Source organism: Gossypium raimondii, chromosome 1, assembly GCF_025698545.1.
Source record: "Gossypium raimondii isolate GPD5lz chromosome 1, ASM2569854v1, whole genome shotgun sequence".
Lineage (NCBI taxonomy): Eukaryota > Viridiplantae > Streptophyta > Magnoliopsida > Malvales > Malvaceae > Gossypium > Gossypium raimondii.
In genome coordinates, this window is record NC_068565.1 from 20,263,014 (window position 1) to 20,277,490 (window position 14,477).

The 14,477-nt window shown below is 35.8% G+C and overlaps 1 protein-coding gene across 1 annotated transcript; it reads right to left on the reverse strand.

Annotated features, from left to right (window-relative positions):
* Positions 1 to 4,961: 4,961 nt before the first annotated feature.
* Positions 4,962 to 13,218, reverse strand: LOC105785337 (uncharacterized). Its single transcript, XM_012611386.2, has 9 exons — positions 13,198 to 13,218; positions 13,056 to 13,104; positions 12,899 to 12,961; positions 12,470 to 12,804; positions 11,680 to 11,892; positions 10,144 to 10,359; positions 7,446 to 7,661; positions 6,625 to 6,828; positions 4,962 to 6,051 (listed from the first exon to the last, which is right to left on the reverse strand). The coding sequence occupies exons 2-9, from the start codon at positions 13,090 to 13,092 to the stop codon at positions 5,113 to 5,115; spliced, it is 2,223 nt and encodes a 740-aa protein (XP_012466840.1). The 5' UTR covers positions 13,093 to 13,104; positions 13,198 to 13,218; the 3' UTR covers positions 4,962 to 5,112.
* Between the last annotated feature and the right edge of the window lie 1,259 nt (positions 13,219 to 14,477).

Sequence of the window (14,477 nt, forward strand, 5' to 3'; positions counted from 1 at the left end):
TATCCGTTCTTTACTTCCTGAGCTATTAGTTCCTAAAGGTTCTAAGTGTCAACTTTTGGTGCGACCAATGGAATTCGGAATTTCCTTAAAAGTGACCACAGAGTGTTTTCCAGGGTCTAAAATACCTTCTGTTAATTGGACAACAACCTCTTTCGGGTATTCAGAACCAGGTTTAAAAAGCACTGTGGTGTTGTCTAATTTGGGCTTGTTTGCATGTCTAGAGCTTCCACTTGGGCCAGCTAGCAAATCGGCCTGTTCGTTAGGGACTTGGACTGATGCCCCTGAACCCATAGGCTCCAAATGTGACATGAATTTGTCTTTTGGTGACCTGCCATTTGTTTGACTTTTACTTTTGGAATTTTTTTCCTTGTCATTCGAGATAGTAAGTTTTGGGATAAGGCATAAAACGGTTGTTATTTAGCACCGAATGGGAAGCTGATTCAGGCTCTAAGGAAAGTGTTTGATTTTTCTTTCCTTTTTTGGCTTTCGGGTACCGCTGGCTTCCTGCAAGGGTTAGGCAAAAAGGTTGTAGGTTCCTGCAGGCTATCTTCAGGGTTCAGTTTGGAGAGGCAGCAAATCGTTGTGATGATGAGGCGCCTTTAGCTTGGTTCGCCGGACGGCCATCGTTTCTAACAACTGTCGACTACTTTTTGTTACGGCGATTCAGCACTTGTATCCAAGGGCCATAAAAGTCTTGGTCCTTGGTGTTGAGGTCCGACTCCCCCACCCTACTCGTTAGAGTTTGCGCTGTTGTTTCTTCCATGGCAATGATCGGCTAATTCACTGTTTGTTCCTTTGGGCCCTGACTGCAGTTTTCCTTGATGTGGCTTACCTTACCACAGGTGTAGTAGATGGACGGGAGGCTTTCGTAGACTATTGTTTGTTTCTTCCTGTCAACACCGATGAATGGCACAAGGGGTTTAGAGATATCCACCACCACGGCTACTCTAGCAAACTTGCCCCTTGTCCCATCGATGGTATTGTAGTCAACCTTGACTACGTTGCCAATGACAGAAGCCAATGCTCTCACTAGTCCCTTTGTGTAATAGAAATAATGGAGCCCCGGTAACCTTATCCACGCAATGATCGTGGATGGGTAGTTCTCCTCTGTAGAGAAATACCGATTCCATGGTTGCACCACCAGGTAGTGCCCGTACACCATCCAAGGGATGCCCATGATAACTCTGTTATAGTCGTTCTGGCTAGCAAGTTTTACTAGAAAGTAGTTTGTCCAGGTCAACTATTTTGTAGTCGCTTGTTAGTTCCCAAAGGCTTTTGATTTTGTTGGCTAATGCTCTGTATCCGATTGGTCTGCCTAGCATGCGTACTATCACCATTTGCTTGTTATGCTCATCAATCAAATAGTGGACTCTTTTCGAGAAGCACACCTGGGGATAGGGTCCATCCATGGATATTGAGACATCATCGTCAAGGAGTGTAACCTCCTCTTCTTCGTTCAAAGGCATGCGCACGCCCACCCTTGGGATTGTACTACTGTTGTCTAAAAGTATTTCTTTAAAGAAGGGCTTGTTTGGTGCTGGTTCTAGCATCACCAGATCATCACCATCTGTTAAGGCGGTGTCTTTGTTTTTTATTTTCTTAGTCGCCCTTAGCAGCTCCGTCGGGATTAAATCGCCGGAGCATTCGTTGCTGTTGATAGCATCCGAGGGTTCGTTGCTGTTCATGTTTTACCTCTCTATACTTCAAAAATTTTTGCTTCTATTGCATATTCCTCTTTCTTTTATCTAGATATTCCATTTTTGATCCTTCATATAAATGATGTTGGACAAAAACAATGGTTTTGGCTTTGTCCATATAAAAAGTCAAATTTGTTTATACTCATAAATCATATATGGCTTTATTAGAAATAATCTAGTAGGCAATGTAGCTATCATATCAATGATATATGTTATGAAATATATACATATTTAAGCAAAAATATTCAAGTTGTTGATACTTTAATATTATTCAAAGTCTAAAAAACATACCATGAAATATATAAAACATAAATACATACTTAAATATGAAAAAAAAAAGTATCATTTTTAACTTTTTTCATTTAGAATATTGAAAATCTCAATATCTTTCATTCATGCATAGAAAATCGCATGCCTTAGGATTGTTGCTTCAATAAGGACATTGTACATCTAGATTACTTTTTTTCCAATGAAATATTGAATACTATCGAGCAAGATCGTGCTGATAACGTGTTATGAAATAATACTAATGCAAAGAACACAAGAATAATAGATGAGAATAATTGGGATTTCTATTGAATTTCTCTTCTTTTTCATCATCATTACAATTAGTATACTCCTATATATATATATAGGAGATTAGACTTCTAATTTTCTAATACATCAATAGGAAATGAAAGGTGAAGAGTTAAGGAAGTTGAAAGGTTGTTGAAAGGTTGATTATAATAAGCATCCACTTAATAATATTCATAACATCAATTTAATTTTACAAATAAAAATTTTGAATTTTATATTTATTATTTAAATCCATTTTATTTTAAAAATACAAGGATGTGAATTCAAATATGGGAATCAATTATCCACCTTACTTCTTAAAACTTTGATTTTAAAATCTCTTTAATCTTACTAAATTTGAATATTTAGCATATCGATTACACAAAAAAAGATATAATTAATTTAGATTTTTGGGCTTCACCTATGTCCATTCATAGCTCTTGGTAGGACCACGACACCTTCTTTTTGTCTAAGAGCCCCACTATTGGCATTGGGCCAGACTCTATCTAAAGTCAAGTTGTGTTTATTGAAAATTTATAAAACTCATTTTCGACCCAACAAATTTTCTTTTGTTTTTTCTTTTAAATGGTTGCTTTTGACAATTTTGTGTTGTTTGTATCCTTTTTGTCTCTTATGTAATGTTTCAAAAGCAACCTTGGAACCAGCATATCCTCAAAGCTAGAGAAGATGAGATTATGAGTTTGGTCGATTTCGTCGCTAAATTTAATATAAAGTTTGTACACGTGAAATTTGTTCTAAATTTGTATTCATGTCTTATATCCCCGCCTTTGCCATTACTTCTTGTCGCCGTCTCCGGTCAAGAAGGGTACTAATCGCTCCCCTCCTCCCTTTCTCCTTTTACAATTTTTTTTTATATCGGATTGTATTAATCAATTTAACTGGTTAAATCAAAAACTGATGGATGCATTAATTCGAAAAAAATATTAAATTGTATTTTGAGTAAATTTAAAAATCGCAATCGATTGAACTAGTAAAAAAATTGTAAATCCTTATAATATATTTTAAACTTTTGGCCCAAATAAAAGCTGACATAAAAATGCAACAAAAATAAAACAAAGCCTAAATGAATTTATCGAAATCTAAGTTAGTATATTCCTATCATTCATCAGTAATTAGAGTGAAAAATTTAAGCTAGATGAGTGGTATTGTTATGGAGAATATTTAATTAATGTTTGTCATTATTGTTATTTTATTTATGTTTATAATTTTTTTAAATTTTTTTATCTTTTATTTTTTAAACGGTTCAACCAACAATCTAATTAATTGAATTGATTAAACCTAGATTTTTCCTCCATCAATCACCATGAGATCACTTCCTAACATCCACCTAACATAAGTGAGAGTTCAAATTGCTCAAATCTTTGGTTGGAGATCCCAAACTATTGAAAGAGGGAGAAAGCTCTTGCGCCTTTGAGAGCTTTATGCCAACAATCCTCATGGTCGTAGGGCAGTCGGTCAACATACACCCTCATCGACCATCAACTAAATTTTCGGCTTGAAGAGGCTTAGTTCTTTCCAATAATAAAATTATTGTTTCATATTTAGAGATGCTTCCATTGCCACAACAACAAGAAATTAGATAAAAAAATTTCGTATCAATGATCTTCTCCATGGTTGGTTGGCTGAAGTAACGTGCATGAGTCTCTCCTTGCTCTAACTTTATTGACGAGAAGACCTGAATCAAGCAATGGCTACTTGGTCTTTTCTTCATAGAGTGTTAGGTTAGCTTTGTCTTGTACGAAACTGAGTTACTCGACTACTTCTCCCACTATGTGAATTTGGGTTTGAACTCTTTATAGTATTGGATGTTAGTCCTTGTAACCCTTGCTTTATAAAATGAAATGTCTAATAAAAAAATAGTAACAATAGTCTTGATGAAGTTTTTAGATTCTACATTTAAAATAAAAATATAAAGAAAGAAATAATATTTGGTGTATTACCGATGCATAAGTTTCACACATTGTTGGTGAACAATATGTCATCTCATCATTGAATAACAAAATAGATATTAAAACTCTAATTAACATTTAAATATTAAATATAATTATTACATTTTCTCTTTCTCGGATATTAAAATATTATTTTTATATCAACTTTTTGTTTTAATAATTAAATTTAAGTAAAAATATTTGTTTTATTAACAAACCGTAATTGGAACGCAAAGCATGCCAAACATTTGGACATTTGAAATTTAGCTCTTAATCCTTTTGTAGATATTTTCTTTCAATTAATTTTGAAGTTAAAATTAAATTATTTTCCTTTCCATTTTTTAAATAATTTGAATTTCCTATTCATCTTTCTCCAACAGTGTCGAATATCTTTTTCCTTAAATGTAGACCGTATCAGTGTCTTATGCTGTTTCCTGCCACAGTTAATAAAGACACATACACATACACATACACATACACATACACATACGCGTGCACGCACAAACACACACAGACAGACTCATACACACATTGTATGACATACAGACGCACCTACATACACATGCATACATTTTGCATTAGTCATAGAATCGGATACGAACGAGCATTCTCTTATTGTGTGATCCCTAAATCAAGAGTAAAGATCTGCGTTATCCAATACTCAAGTTGTGAGTATTGGATACCCAAACGGGTTGTCTTTAGAAGGTTATAAAGACTTATATTCAAATATGGGTTAGATGCGGGTATCCAACATAGCTACTTCTAGGAAAATGAAGAGACTTTCATATTTTACCTTTGGGATTCATACAATGATGCAAATTCAGACATATATGCCAATGCAACAAGCATGAGAAGAAGAACAAAACATGTGGGAAACTACTAACCTGTACAAAAAGCAATTCATATATTCATTAGCAACTTAATCCATTTTCCAATCGTTTGACCAGATCTTCTTTCTTCATTGTCGAGTATTTCTTTAACTTCTGCGATTTCGCAATGGCCCTCAAATCACGCAACTTCATTTTCATCAAGCTATTTGCATCCAAAGGCCGGGGTACCACACCCTTTGCACCGAGATCATCAACCAAAGCCCCTGATTCAGCAAATTCCGTCTTCACAATGTTGCTCTTATTTAGGTCCCCATGCAACTTTGAGATGTTCATTTGAACAGATGACGCTCTGAACTCCACAACGATTGGCACACTAGAAAGCTTTTTACATTTCTTCTGTGGCAATGGCATTGTATTCTGGCTAGCATCCAGCATCAAGCTTGTCTCCTCAGCTTCGCATTGGCTATGCTGAACAGTTTTCTTAATGATTTTCCCGGTCAACGAATAGTTCAAACTACAGTTGTTAGCATTCTTCCATGTCCTCTTGCCTTTTGGAAAAGGAGACGAGTTAGAAAGATTTTCCATCGAATTTAAACCAGATTCTTCAGCATCAGCGGCAGTTGATTCCATATTTGGCTTTACAGTCTTTACCTTCCCTCTTTGTAGCCTCATGTACGAGTTTGTAACAAGTTTGCCATCACTAGAAACAACTTCAGACATTGGAACTTCCTCCATTTGTGATTTTTCCTCCATAAGTTGAATGGTTTTATCCTCTCCATTTTCGTCCTGCAGTTCTACAAGCGAGGTCAAGGCAGAATGCTCATTGTCACTTGGAGAAGCTTCTTTCAGCGTCACATCTTGTAAGGTGTCGTTTCTTTTCTCTTCTCCCTTCAATAATGAATTTGAATGCTGATTCTTGTCCATTGAAGCTACCTTACTCTCTTTGATCCTTTGTTTGCGTGCAGATTTCACGCCGAAGTCGCATAGCTTTTGATCCATGTCAAATTTCAGATTTTCTACCTGTCCAAAATCACCTTAAACTAGAGTCAAAATAATTTTCCTTCCTATTGAGACTGGATGGATTTCTCCAAGTATCACGACTAATATTTTTAACCACAGCATTAGTGGCAGACCAGTCCAACGGCCCAGTAGGCCTGGCCTGGCCCGGCCCGGCCCAGACCTGGACAAGGAAAATGTGACCTCGAGCCAGCCCGACTTACTATTTATTAGTTTTAATTTATATAAATATTAATAAACAATATTTTTAAATCTTTTACTATTAAATGAATAATGAATTTGAGCTTCCAGGCTGAGCCAAAAACAGTTCCAGGCAAAGAAAATAAAAAGAAAAATTCAGGCCACAGCCCGGGCCTACGGACAGACCTAATTTGCAGAGAAGCTGCTTGCAGAAATCAACATTATACGCTTATTGAGAAGCAGTAGTTTAAGTTAGATTCAAACAAATGACTCAAAATGCTAACTCAAATACTCTAATGAAAACAACAGCTTGCCCAAGCCATAGATTTATTTCCCCCTAAGATTGACAATTATATAAAAACAACAATTCCATTAGAGGGGAAGAGTTTATTGTACCTTATCTGCTTTCTGAATATTTCCTTCATGTTCAGGATTCAAACATGAATTTGAAAAATTACTAGTATCTTGTCCTTGCACTTCGCATCCATTAATTCTCACGTCATGCTTGCCAAGCGTTTTCATCTCATTGGAGTCGCCAGTCATCTGTTTATGAGCAATCAAGCCCAAATCGTTGGCAATAATATCTGCAGTCTGCTCTTCCTGAAATGAGAACCAGTAAGGACAGACCACAAAAGCCCCCACAAGAGAGCTAAAAACAGAATCAACCACTCTCACACCTTGACACAACATGTGAAGCATCCAATCTAAAACATATTGACAATATGTGGAGAGGCCCCACTTGAACGGAAGACCACAAGAAACCCACAACTTCGTAGATGTAGGATAATTTCACTTAAACACTCCCTCTCACATGTAACATAATAAGGGCTTTCACATGGATAACCTCACATGGGATTAGGTATGAACAACTAAACACATTCAGGAACTCACACCATCTTAAGTATTCAACCCAAAGCCAACCGGTAGCAGGTGTAGAGACCTAACTTGAATATGAGACCACGGTCAACAAGCTACTAGTTCAAGTGGCAAATGACTGGTTGAAATCCAGTCCAAAGTTGGCACCAAGTTCAAGGTCCAAATCTGGACAACCCTTTCCCCTCCTAGAAACTGGCCGATACACACACACACGCACACATACATATATATGGCCACGGAAAACCCAAAACTTCGTTAATGTGAGATAACATCACTTAACAAAGATATCCAAAGATGGAGCACAATTTTGGTTCTAACGTGAATTTGATAGCTTGCCATACCTTCACTTTCTTTGTAAGATCCCCTGTCATCCCCATTGAATTTGATGATGAATCTAGGATTAACATATCTGCAGCAGATATAGAAGTGTGCTTTGTTGCTTGCTCACTCAAAATTTTCAAACTAGAAGAACTTGTTTTTTTCTTCTTTTTGAGGCGGCCAGCTGAATGTTTTGAAGCATCCAGATCTGAGTCATTCACACACTGGGCAGCTGCATCCTGTTGAAGAGAAGCAAACGCAATTTAATTTACTTGCAACACCAGAGAAGGGCTATAATTCAACACAGTAAATGATTATATACTTAATATGCGTAGAAAGCAAGAGTATATTGATGTGACGACATGCATAAAGTTGAAGGGCAGAAAGCTGCAAAAGAGCGTTTGCTTACAAATTCTCTGGGTTCTTTTTAGGCCAAATACAAATTCTCTAGCAAATGCTTATATACTTAATAAAATAAAGGCAAGCCAAATTTTTATCAAAACCCTAAAAGGAGATTCGGTCTCTCTCTGATGAGTCCTAAGGTTGCAGGCTCCCTTTGATGAGCTTGAGTGATTTTCCCGTTGCCCGTGGCTTGATCCCAAACTCAAGGTCATAACAATTTGGAATCAGAGCCAACAATCCTCAGCAATGGTTGGCAGAGTGGTGAGTAGAAACACTAAAGGAACTCAAGCATATGCAAACAAAGATAAAACAAATGCTTGCTCATAAATTGCAGCATTTTATGAAATTATCGCTGAAACCAAAACCGAAGTGTTTGATCAAATGCATGAAGGAATGGATAAAATGATTGCTGGTAGACAGGTCAGTAACTCTGGTAGATACGAAAGTAGACCCTCAAAGTAAACAAAAGCAAACCATGGCAGTCTCTACCAATCTCTCTTCCCTATCCTATGCACTGAACCCTCTTAAACCCGTCTTGACAATTAACATGAAACAACCAACTTCACTTCCTTGTCTTATTTATTAACCCCTTCTAAACTCTTACCTAACAACTCACCATCCTTTTCTTTAAACCCAATGCACCTTCACCTCTATATCTGAAAAGTTTATTGGGTCTACTAAACTTGATGGTTTACCTAGGAAAATGAATACCAGAGATGATAGAGACTAGAAGTATAAATGAGACACTGGTGCTTGTAAGTTACTCGAGTTCAACTCGAAAAAAACTCGAACTCGATAATTATCGAGTTGAGCTCGAGCAGCTCAAGTTATCGATCAAGCTGAATTCAAGCTTAAAAATACTTAGCTTGAATAGCTCGCAAGCCTTATCAAGCTTTTTATTTTTTAATATATATTTTGAATATTTTTATATTATTAAATTACATTATTACCCTTAATATATATTATTAACCCTAAGCTTAATAATCGAGCCAAGCTCAAGCTCGAGCTCAAATACGTATGGGCTTAATCGGGCACAAGTTCGAGCTTGAGTACAAAAATTAATCAACCAGCTGAATCAAGCTCGAGCTCAATTAGCTCAAATTATATCTCGAGCCGAGCTCCTTAAAAGTAGATGTTCAATTGAGCTCGAGCCAAGTATCAAGCTTCGAATTTCGATTTGAGCTTAAGCTTGACAATATTTGTGCTCGGCTTGGCTTGATTTCACCCTTAATAAAGACTCAACAGTTAGCCATTTTATTGATACAAATGAGCCGCTTTTATTACAAAAGGCATGCTTGGGTTTTGGGAGTTGCTAAAAAAGATAGCTCAGTTATTTTTAAAATTGTTACTGCCGGTGAGAAATTTGAACAGGTTTATTTAATGGTGCTGACAAATTGTTAGTACAGGGTTTCAACTATTAGTAGTAGGAAGGAATAATGATGAGGCAATGGTTGTTTTATCTAATACGATGGCCTTTGATTTGACAGTAATGATGACCAATGGATGTGTGAGCACCGGACAAATGTCGATCACTCTTTTGGAAGGTGCCTTTCACCAAGTTTATCTTGATTCCGAGCTTGAGGATAAGCTCTTTCTCCAGGAGAGGAGTATTGTTGTGGATGCTTAGAAGTTGTTAGCTAGGACTCTTAGAAGAAGTTGCTAGGTAGGACTCCTAGAGTAAAATAAGTTGTTTAGGACTCTGACAATATAAGTTGTGTTCGGAATGACTTTATTTAGTTTGATATACTTCCTTTGATTATTTTAACTTCGAAAGGCAAGTCGAATCTTTATCAAAATACTAAAGGAGATCTGGATCTCACTCTAACAAGTCCTAAAGTTTCATACTCCCTTTGATGAGCTTGAATAATTTTCCTATCCTTTGCCCGTGGTTAAAAAAATCCCAAACACTTGGCCCTAACATCTTATCTTTTAGTATAGACATACTCAAACAGCCCATTTATTATCTACATTTATAAGTCATGCAAAATTAAATATGGGCTGAAAGTATGTTAAATAATTTGTTGAACTGAACTAGTTATAAGTGAATTAATATTAACTGAAAGTATTTTTTACATCAAGCAGAAGGCTTATAAAACCATGAAAAGTACTTTTGAAGGTTTTGAAGGTTCAAGTGCATTAACATTTTTCATTTTAATTACTAGACAGTGTAAAAGATTACTTGCGGTTGAAACTTGCAAGAGAGTATGTGTACCAACACTGTCAATCAAATTATTTCAACAAAGATTTCCCCTTTCAATCAGAACATAATAAATGATATTGAACTTGATTGTTTAGCCAAAAAGAGAGTGAGAGAAATACCTTAACCTTAGTCCTGTATGGATTATTCTTTCTCTTCTGAGCAGACTTGAGAGAAAAATGCCGGACCACATTTTTATCCTTAAGAGCACAACCACTTTCTTTGAGCTTCTTGGTAGTTTCTAAATCAAGTAAAGTTATAATGCTCTTCTCATCAAATTGACCAGCTGCTGGCAGCAGGAAATGTGGCATCAGATCTTTAACATCGGCATTGGCTAGCTGCTAATGAATGATACATTAGGACAGCAAGAGAAGGAAGTAAAGCAGGAAGAATATTTCCAAGGTACAGCTAGTACACAAAGAAATCAAGATGCAGCTGCCAAACATAGTTTATATGGAAATTAAGCATCCATGTAAACCCACAAGGAATTTAAGGCTAAAATCTTTATTCTCATCTCCTTTTCCTGTTTCATATTATATTCTTTACCATATAGGTATGCACTTCATATTTGAAGGGTCAAAGGTTGTGGGTCATTAAATTGTACCAAAGACAGATAAGAATAGAGAAAGCATCAAGATATAACTCCATGCAAGAACATACACATGCTCAGCTATGATAAACTAATCGGCTGTTATATTGTACCAAAAATTGAGATAAGAAGAGAGCATAGTATGAGACACATTGCATGCATGGTCATAAACATGCTTGGAAGATTATATTTTTGAAACTTGGAAAGGAAAAAAAAAAAAAAGAAGAAAGAGAGGCCTTTACCACCTAAAATGACTTTGACCATCTATATTGTTACAACCTATCTGCAACGTAAATCTGCATCCATAGGTGCCAAGACTGAAGTAGTTTTGTTTTCCCTTTAAACAAAGAAAAATAGGCACTATATCATTTTTTTTCAGATTTCTACACCCTGGAGTCCAATTCTTTTAGTATCTGAGACTTGAGGGACACATCAAGCATAAACACTATGCATAACACCAAGTTGTTCCATGATTTTGATTTCCTAGATATATTAAGGTTGGATACATATTTACCATTTCAACCACAACTACAAGCATGAAACGGTCTATGAATCTCCAAAAGTGTTGGAAACTAGAATCAAACATGCAGGTCCATACACAATATTCGACATGATAAAAGCTACAAGTATTTGGAGGTCAACAATATCACCCACAAAACTCATACTTAGAGCCAGAAAAATGTTAATACAAATCAATAATAGCTTATAATATCAAATAGTGAGCACCAACTCTCTTAAAAGTGTTTGTATGAAGAATTCAAACAAATAAATCAACATTGGGGCCATGACAGATCCCACATCTACCACCCAGTTAGAAAAGACAGAGACAGACAAATGTGAAACATTCAAAGAGACACAAAGGAAGATGCAAAGTAGGAAGATATGGCAAGTTGTCATATTAATATAACAATTACCCTTAATACAGCCCTTAGTGACTGTACTGCAATAATATACCTGCAATGACAGCCCAAAAGTTGGAGTTCTCTACTTGTATTTATATGTAGAGTAGATGAGTATTTGGTCATGGACATGTTAAAGCACAAAAGGATAAAGCTTCATCTAACTTAACTGTTTCTGAACTATTTGCCTTCTTCACTTCAAGCTCCATAGATCGATTTGATGAAGTAAAATTTTCTTTGGGAGTAACATTGGGTCCATTGTTTTCCTCCTTTGCAATGAAACATGAATCTGATGAGTTCAATTTTTGGTTCTTATACAGGGCAGCAGACTGCTCTAGAGAACTAGACCTTGAATCTGGGACAACATCCTGAGATTGCTCATTCTTGAAAGGAAAATCGTCTTAGTTCAGGAAATAATGCATAAAATAAGCAAATATAAGAAGGAAAACTTAATAAACAAATGGTAGGAAGGTACATGAATTACAAAAACAAAACCAATATGCCAACTGCAAGAGGAGTTGACCATGCTTATCAAGTTCTACATGCAAAAGCACTCCAAATAAATAAAACACCAATCAATATTCCACCTCTATCTCAGTCAATTTATGGTTCTCCATTCTCTTTCCATCCAGAATGACAAAGGCTAGAAGAAAAATCTAACATCACTACAACTTTGTGACATCTAGACAGTACTAAATGTCTAAACCTAAACTCAGAACAAACACAACAAAATGCATGTACCAGAAATAAATTGAAGCATCCCGTCAAGCTAATGTAAAACCAAGAAACAAAAACCATATATAGTACACAAATTTGGTTGAAATTGCAGAGTTAAGAGACACAATTTGTAAAACTCAACGTGAGGTCACATTCTTCTGGTATTATCCCTTTAAATTTCTGGGTTGAATAAAATTCATGTCAAGTTAGTAAAAGAATATGAAAAATATTCAAAAGTCAAACCTGCTCATGTTTCTCATTGCAGAAACTTTTGAGCAGAGACTTCATTATTTCATGCAACTTCTCAACAGGTTCAGTATGCATCAATAAATAAACCTCAATGTCATTCTCATCCTTGTTCCTCAACTTCCTTATTGAGATATCAAGGCAGTTGATCTTAGCTCTCAAAGCATTACAGCAAATGTCATGCCATTCTTCATGTTCAGCCCAGACCAATTCACTTTGGAGCAACACCAAATCTTTTTCTAGTTCATCGATTTCAGTATCTGCTTTTGCAATCAATATCCTCAACACTTGAATACAAGATTTCTCATTCAAGGCATTTTCTTCAATCATATCTGTAGAAAAACAACACATTGCATAACTATGGTAATTAAAAAAGACAAGAAAATATCCACCAAAAGTACAACAAAAATAGGACCATTATTATACCGATGCCATAACCAAAGTATAAGTCATACTGCCATTCTGTTTGTATGAAAGAGCTGTTTTCTTCTGCAGATTACAGACAGTTAGTCAAACCACACAAAAAAAAACAATGATCAAAATAAGAACGCATGCATGTGCTAATTTGAGAAAAATAAATCACCTTCAGTGAATGATGTCCCCCAGAGTTCGAAAGCCATAAATGATAGGTCCTGCAATACAAACAATGAGACATTATGATTCTTGCTAAACACAAGAAAGCACAATAATGATTCATTACACAATAAAAATTAAAGGGTCATTACAACTATTAAGTATCCTTGTTTTACTTTACTGTTTTCCTTTATCAATAATGGCGGTCAAGGAGCCTTTACCAGGTCCTTAAATTGTCACCAACAAATTCAAGATTCATTTTCTGGTAACAATCACGATAATCCAACATGAAAAAAAGAAAAAGGTTAAAATCAACGCAAAGTAAACATGATTAAAAGGTATCATCAAGAACGTTAACATAACAAATTTATCCATATATACATTAACATATAACTTATAATAAACAACACGAAATTATTAACTAATAGTAAAACTTGAAAAAAGGAACTCAGTTTTAACGGTCTAAACTAGCTTGTAATCAAGCACTTACACGTAAACTGCGTTCATTCAAATAGGTAAATTAACGACTAAGAAACATCAACACTCAAATTAAAACACTTCCTTTTTTTCCCATTTTCATCAAACAAAAAAAATTTGAAAAAGAAATTCAAGGCTGAAACAACAGTAGAATACTAAATGCCATACAAAACAAAGAATCGACAAAAAGTAGAAAAGGAAACAGAAACGTAGCATTTTTTTTCCTTCTATTTTCTCGAAGGCCAAACCGTACCTCGGCACAAACAACGAATCAAATGAGGAGATCCCTACAATGGATAACCGGCCATTTTATATAATTTCGAGATCTCAAAAACAAAAACAAATTATATAGAGAGAAAGTGAAGCACTTGTAGTGAGAGAGTGAGCTTAGTGAGCAAAACGTTTTTTTTTTTTTCTGAGTGCGCGTGTTAGTGAAGGAGAAAAATACTGAGAATGAAAGCGACGAACGTTTATCATTTTTTTTTTCGGCTGACTCCCGGATGGGGGACTAACATGGAAATATGACATTTTATAAGGGTAAATTTGGAATATAAAATACAAGTGGCAATGAAATGCCATCTGTGTCAGGTCACACGTAGGACGCGTAGGAAGTTTTGGGCCCACCCAAGAGATTCCCCATCTCACCAATTTAGCCCTATTTCGCACAATTGGCTGCCTGTGGACCGTCGATTCGTTGACTTTCATTAAAGCGCATCGGACGGTAAAGAAACGCATCGATTTCCGTGGGGTCCACACGTTTTACATTTACGCTGCTCAGATACTGCCGTTCCTACGCTGTAACCGTCATTTTCCTTTTCTTTAATCTTTGTTTTTTTAGCCGTCTTTCTGGTTATTGCAAAATAGACCGATGCGATTTTGCGTTGAAAAATTTTGACTCCGTAAATTTGTTTTAAAATTTAACCTATGCTAAAGGTTTATATACCTTTTTGGAATT

Coding starts and splice junctions, on each gene's coding strand:
- LOC105785337 (XM_012611386.2), bottom strand. CDS start 13,092: ATGGCTTTCGAACTCTGGGGGACATCATTCACTGAAG. Junction 12,962..13,055: donor GGGGACATCATTCACTGAAG/GTGATTTATTTT, acceptor TGTAATCTGCAG/AAGAAAACAGCTCTTTCATA. Junction 12,805..12,898: donor ATACTTTGGTTATGGCATCG/GTATAATAATGG, acceptor GTTTTTCTACAG/ATATGATTGAAGAAAATGCC.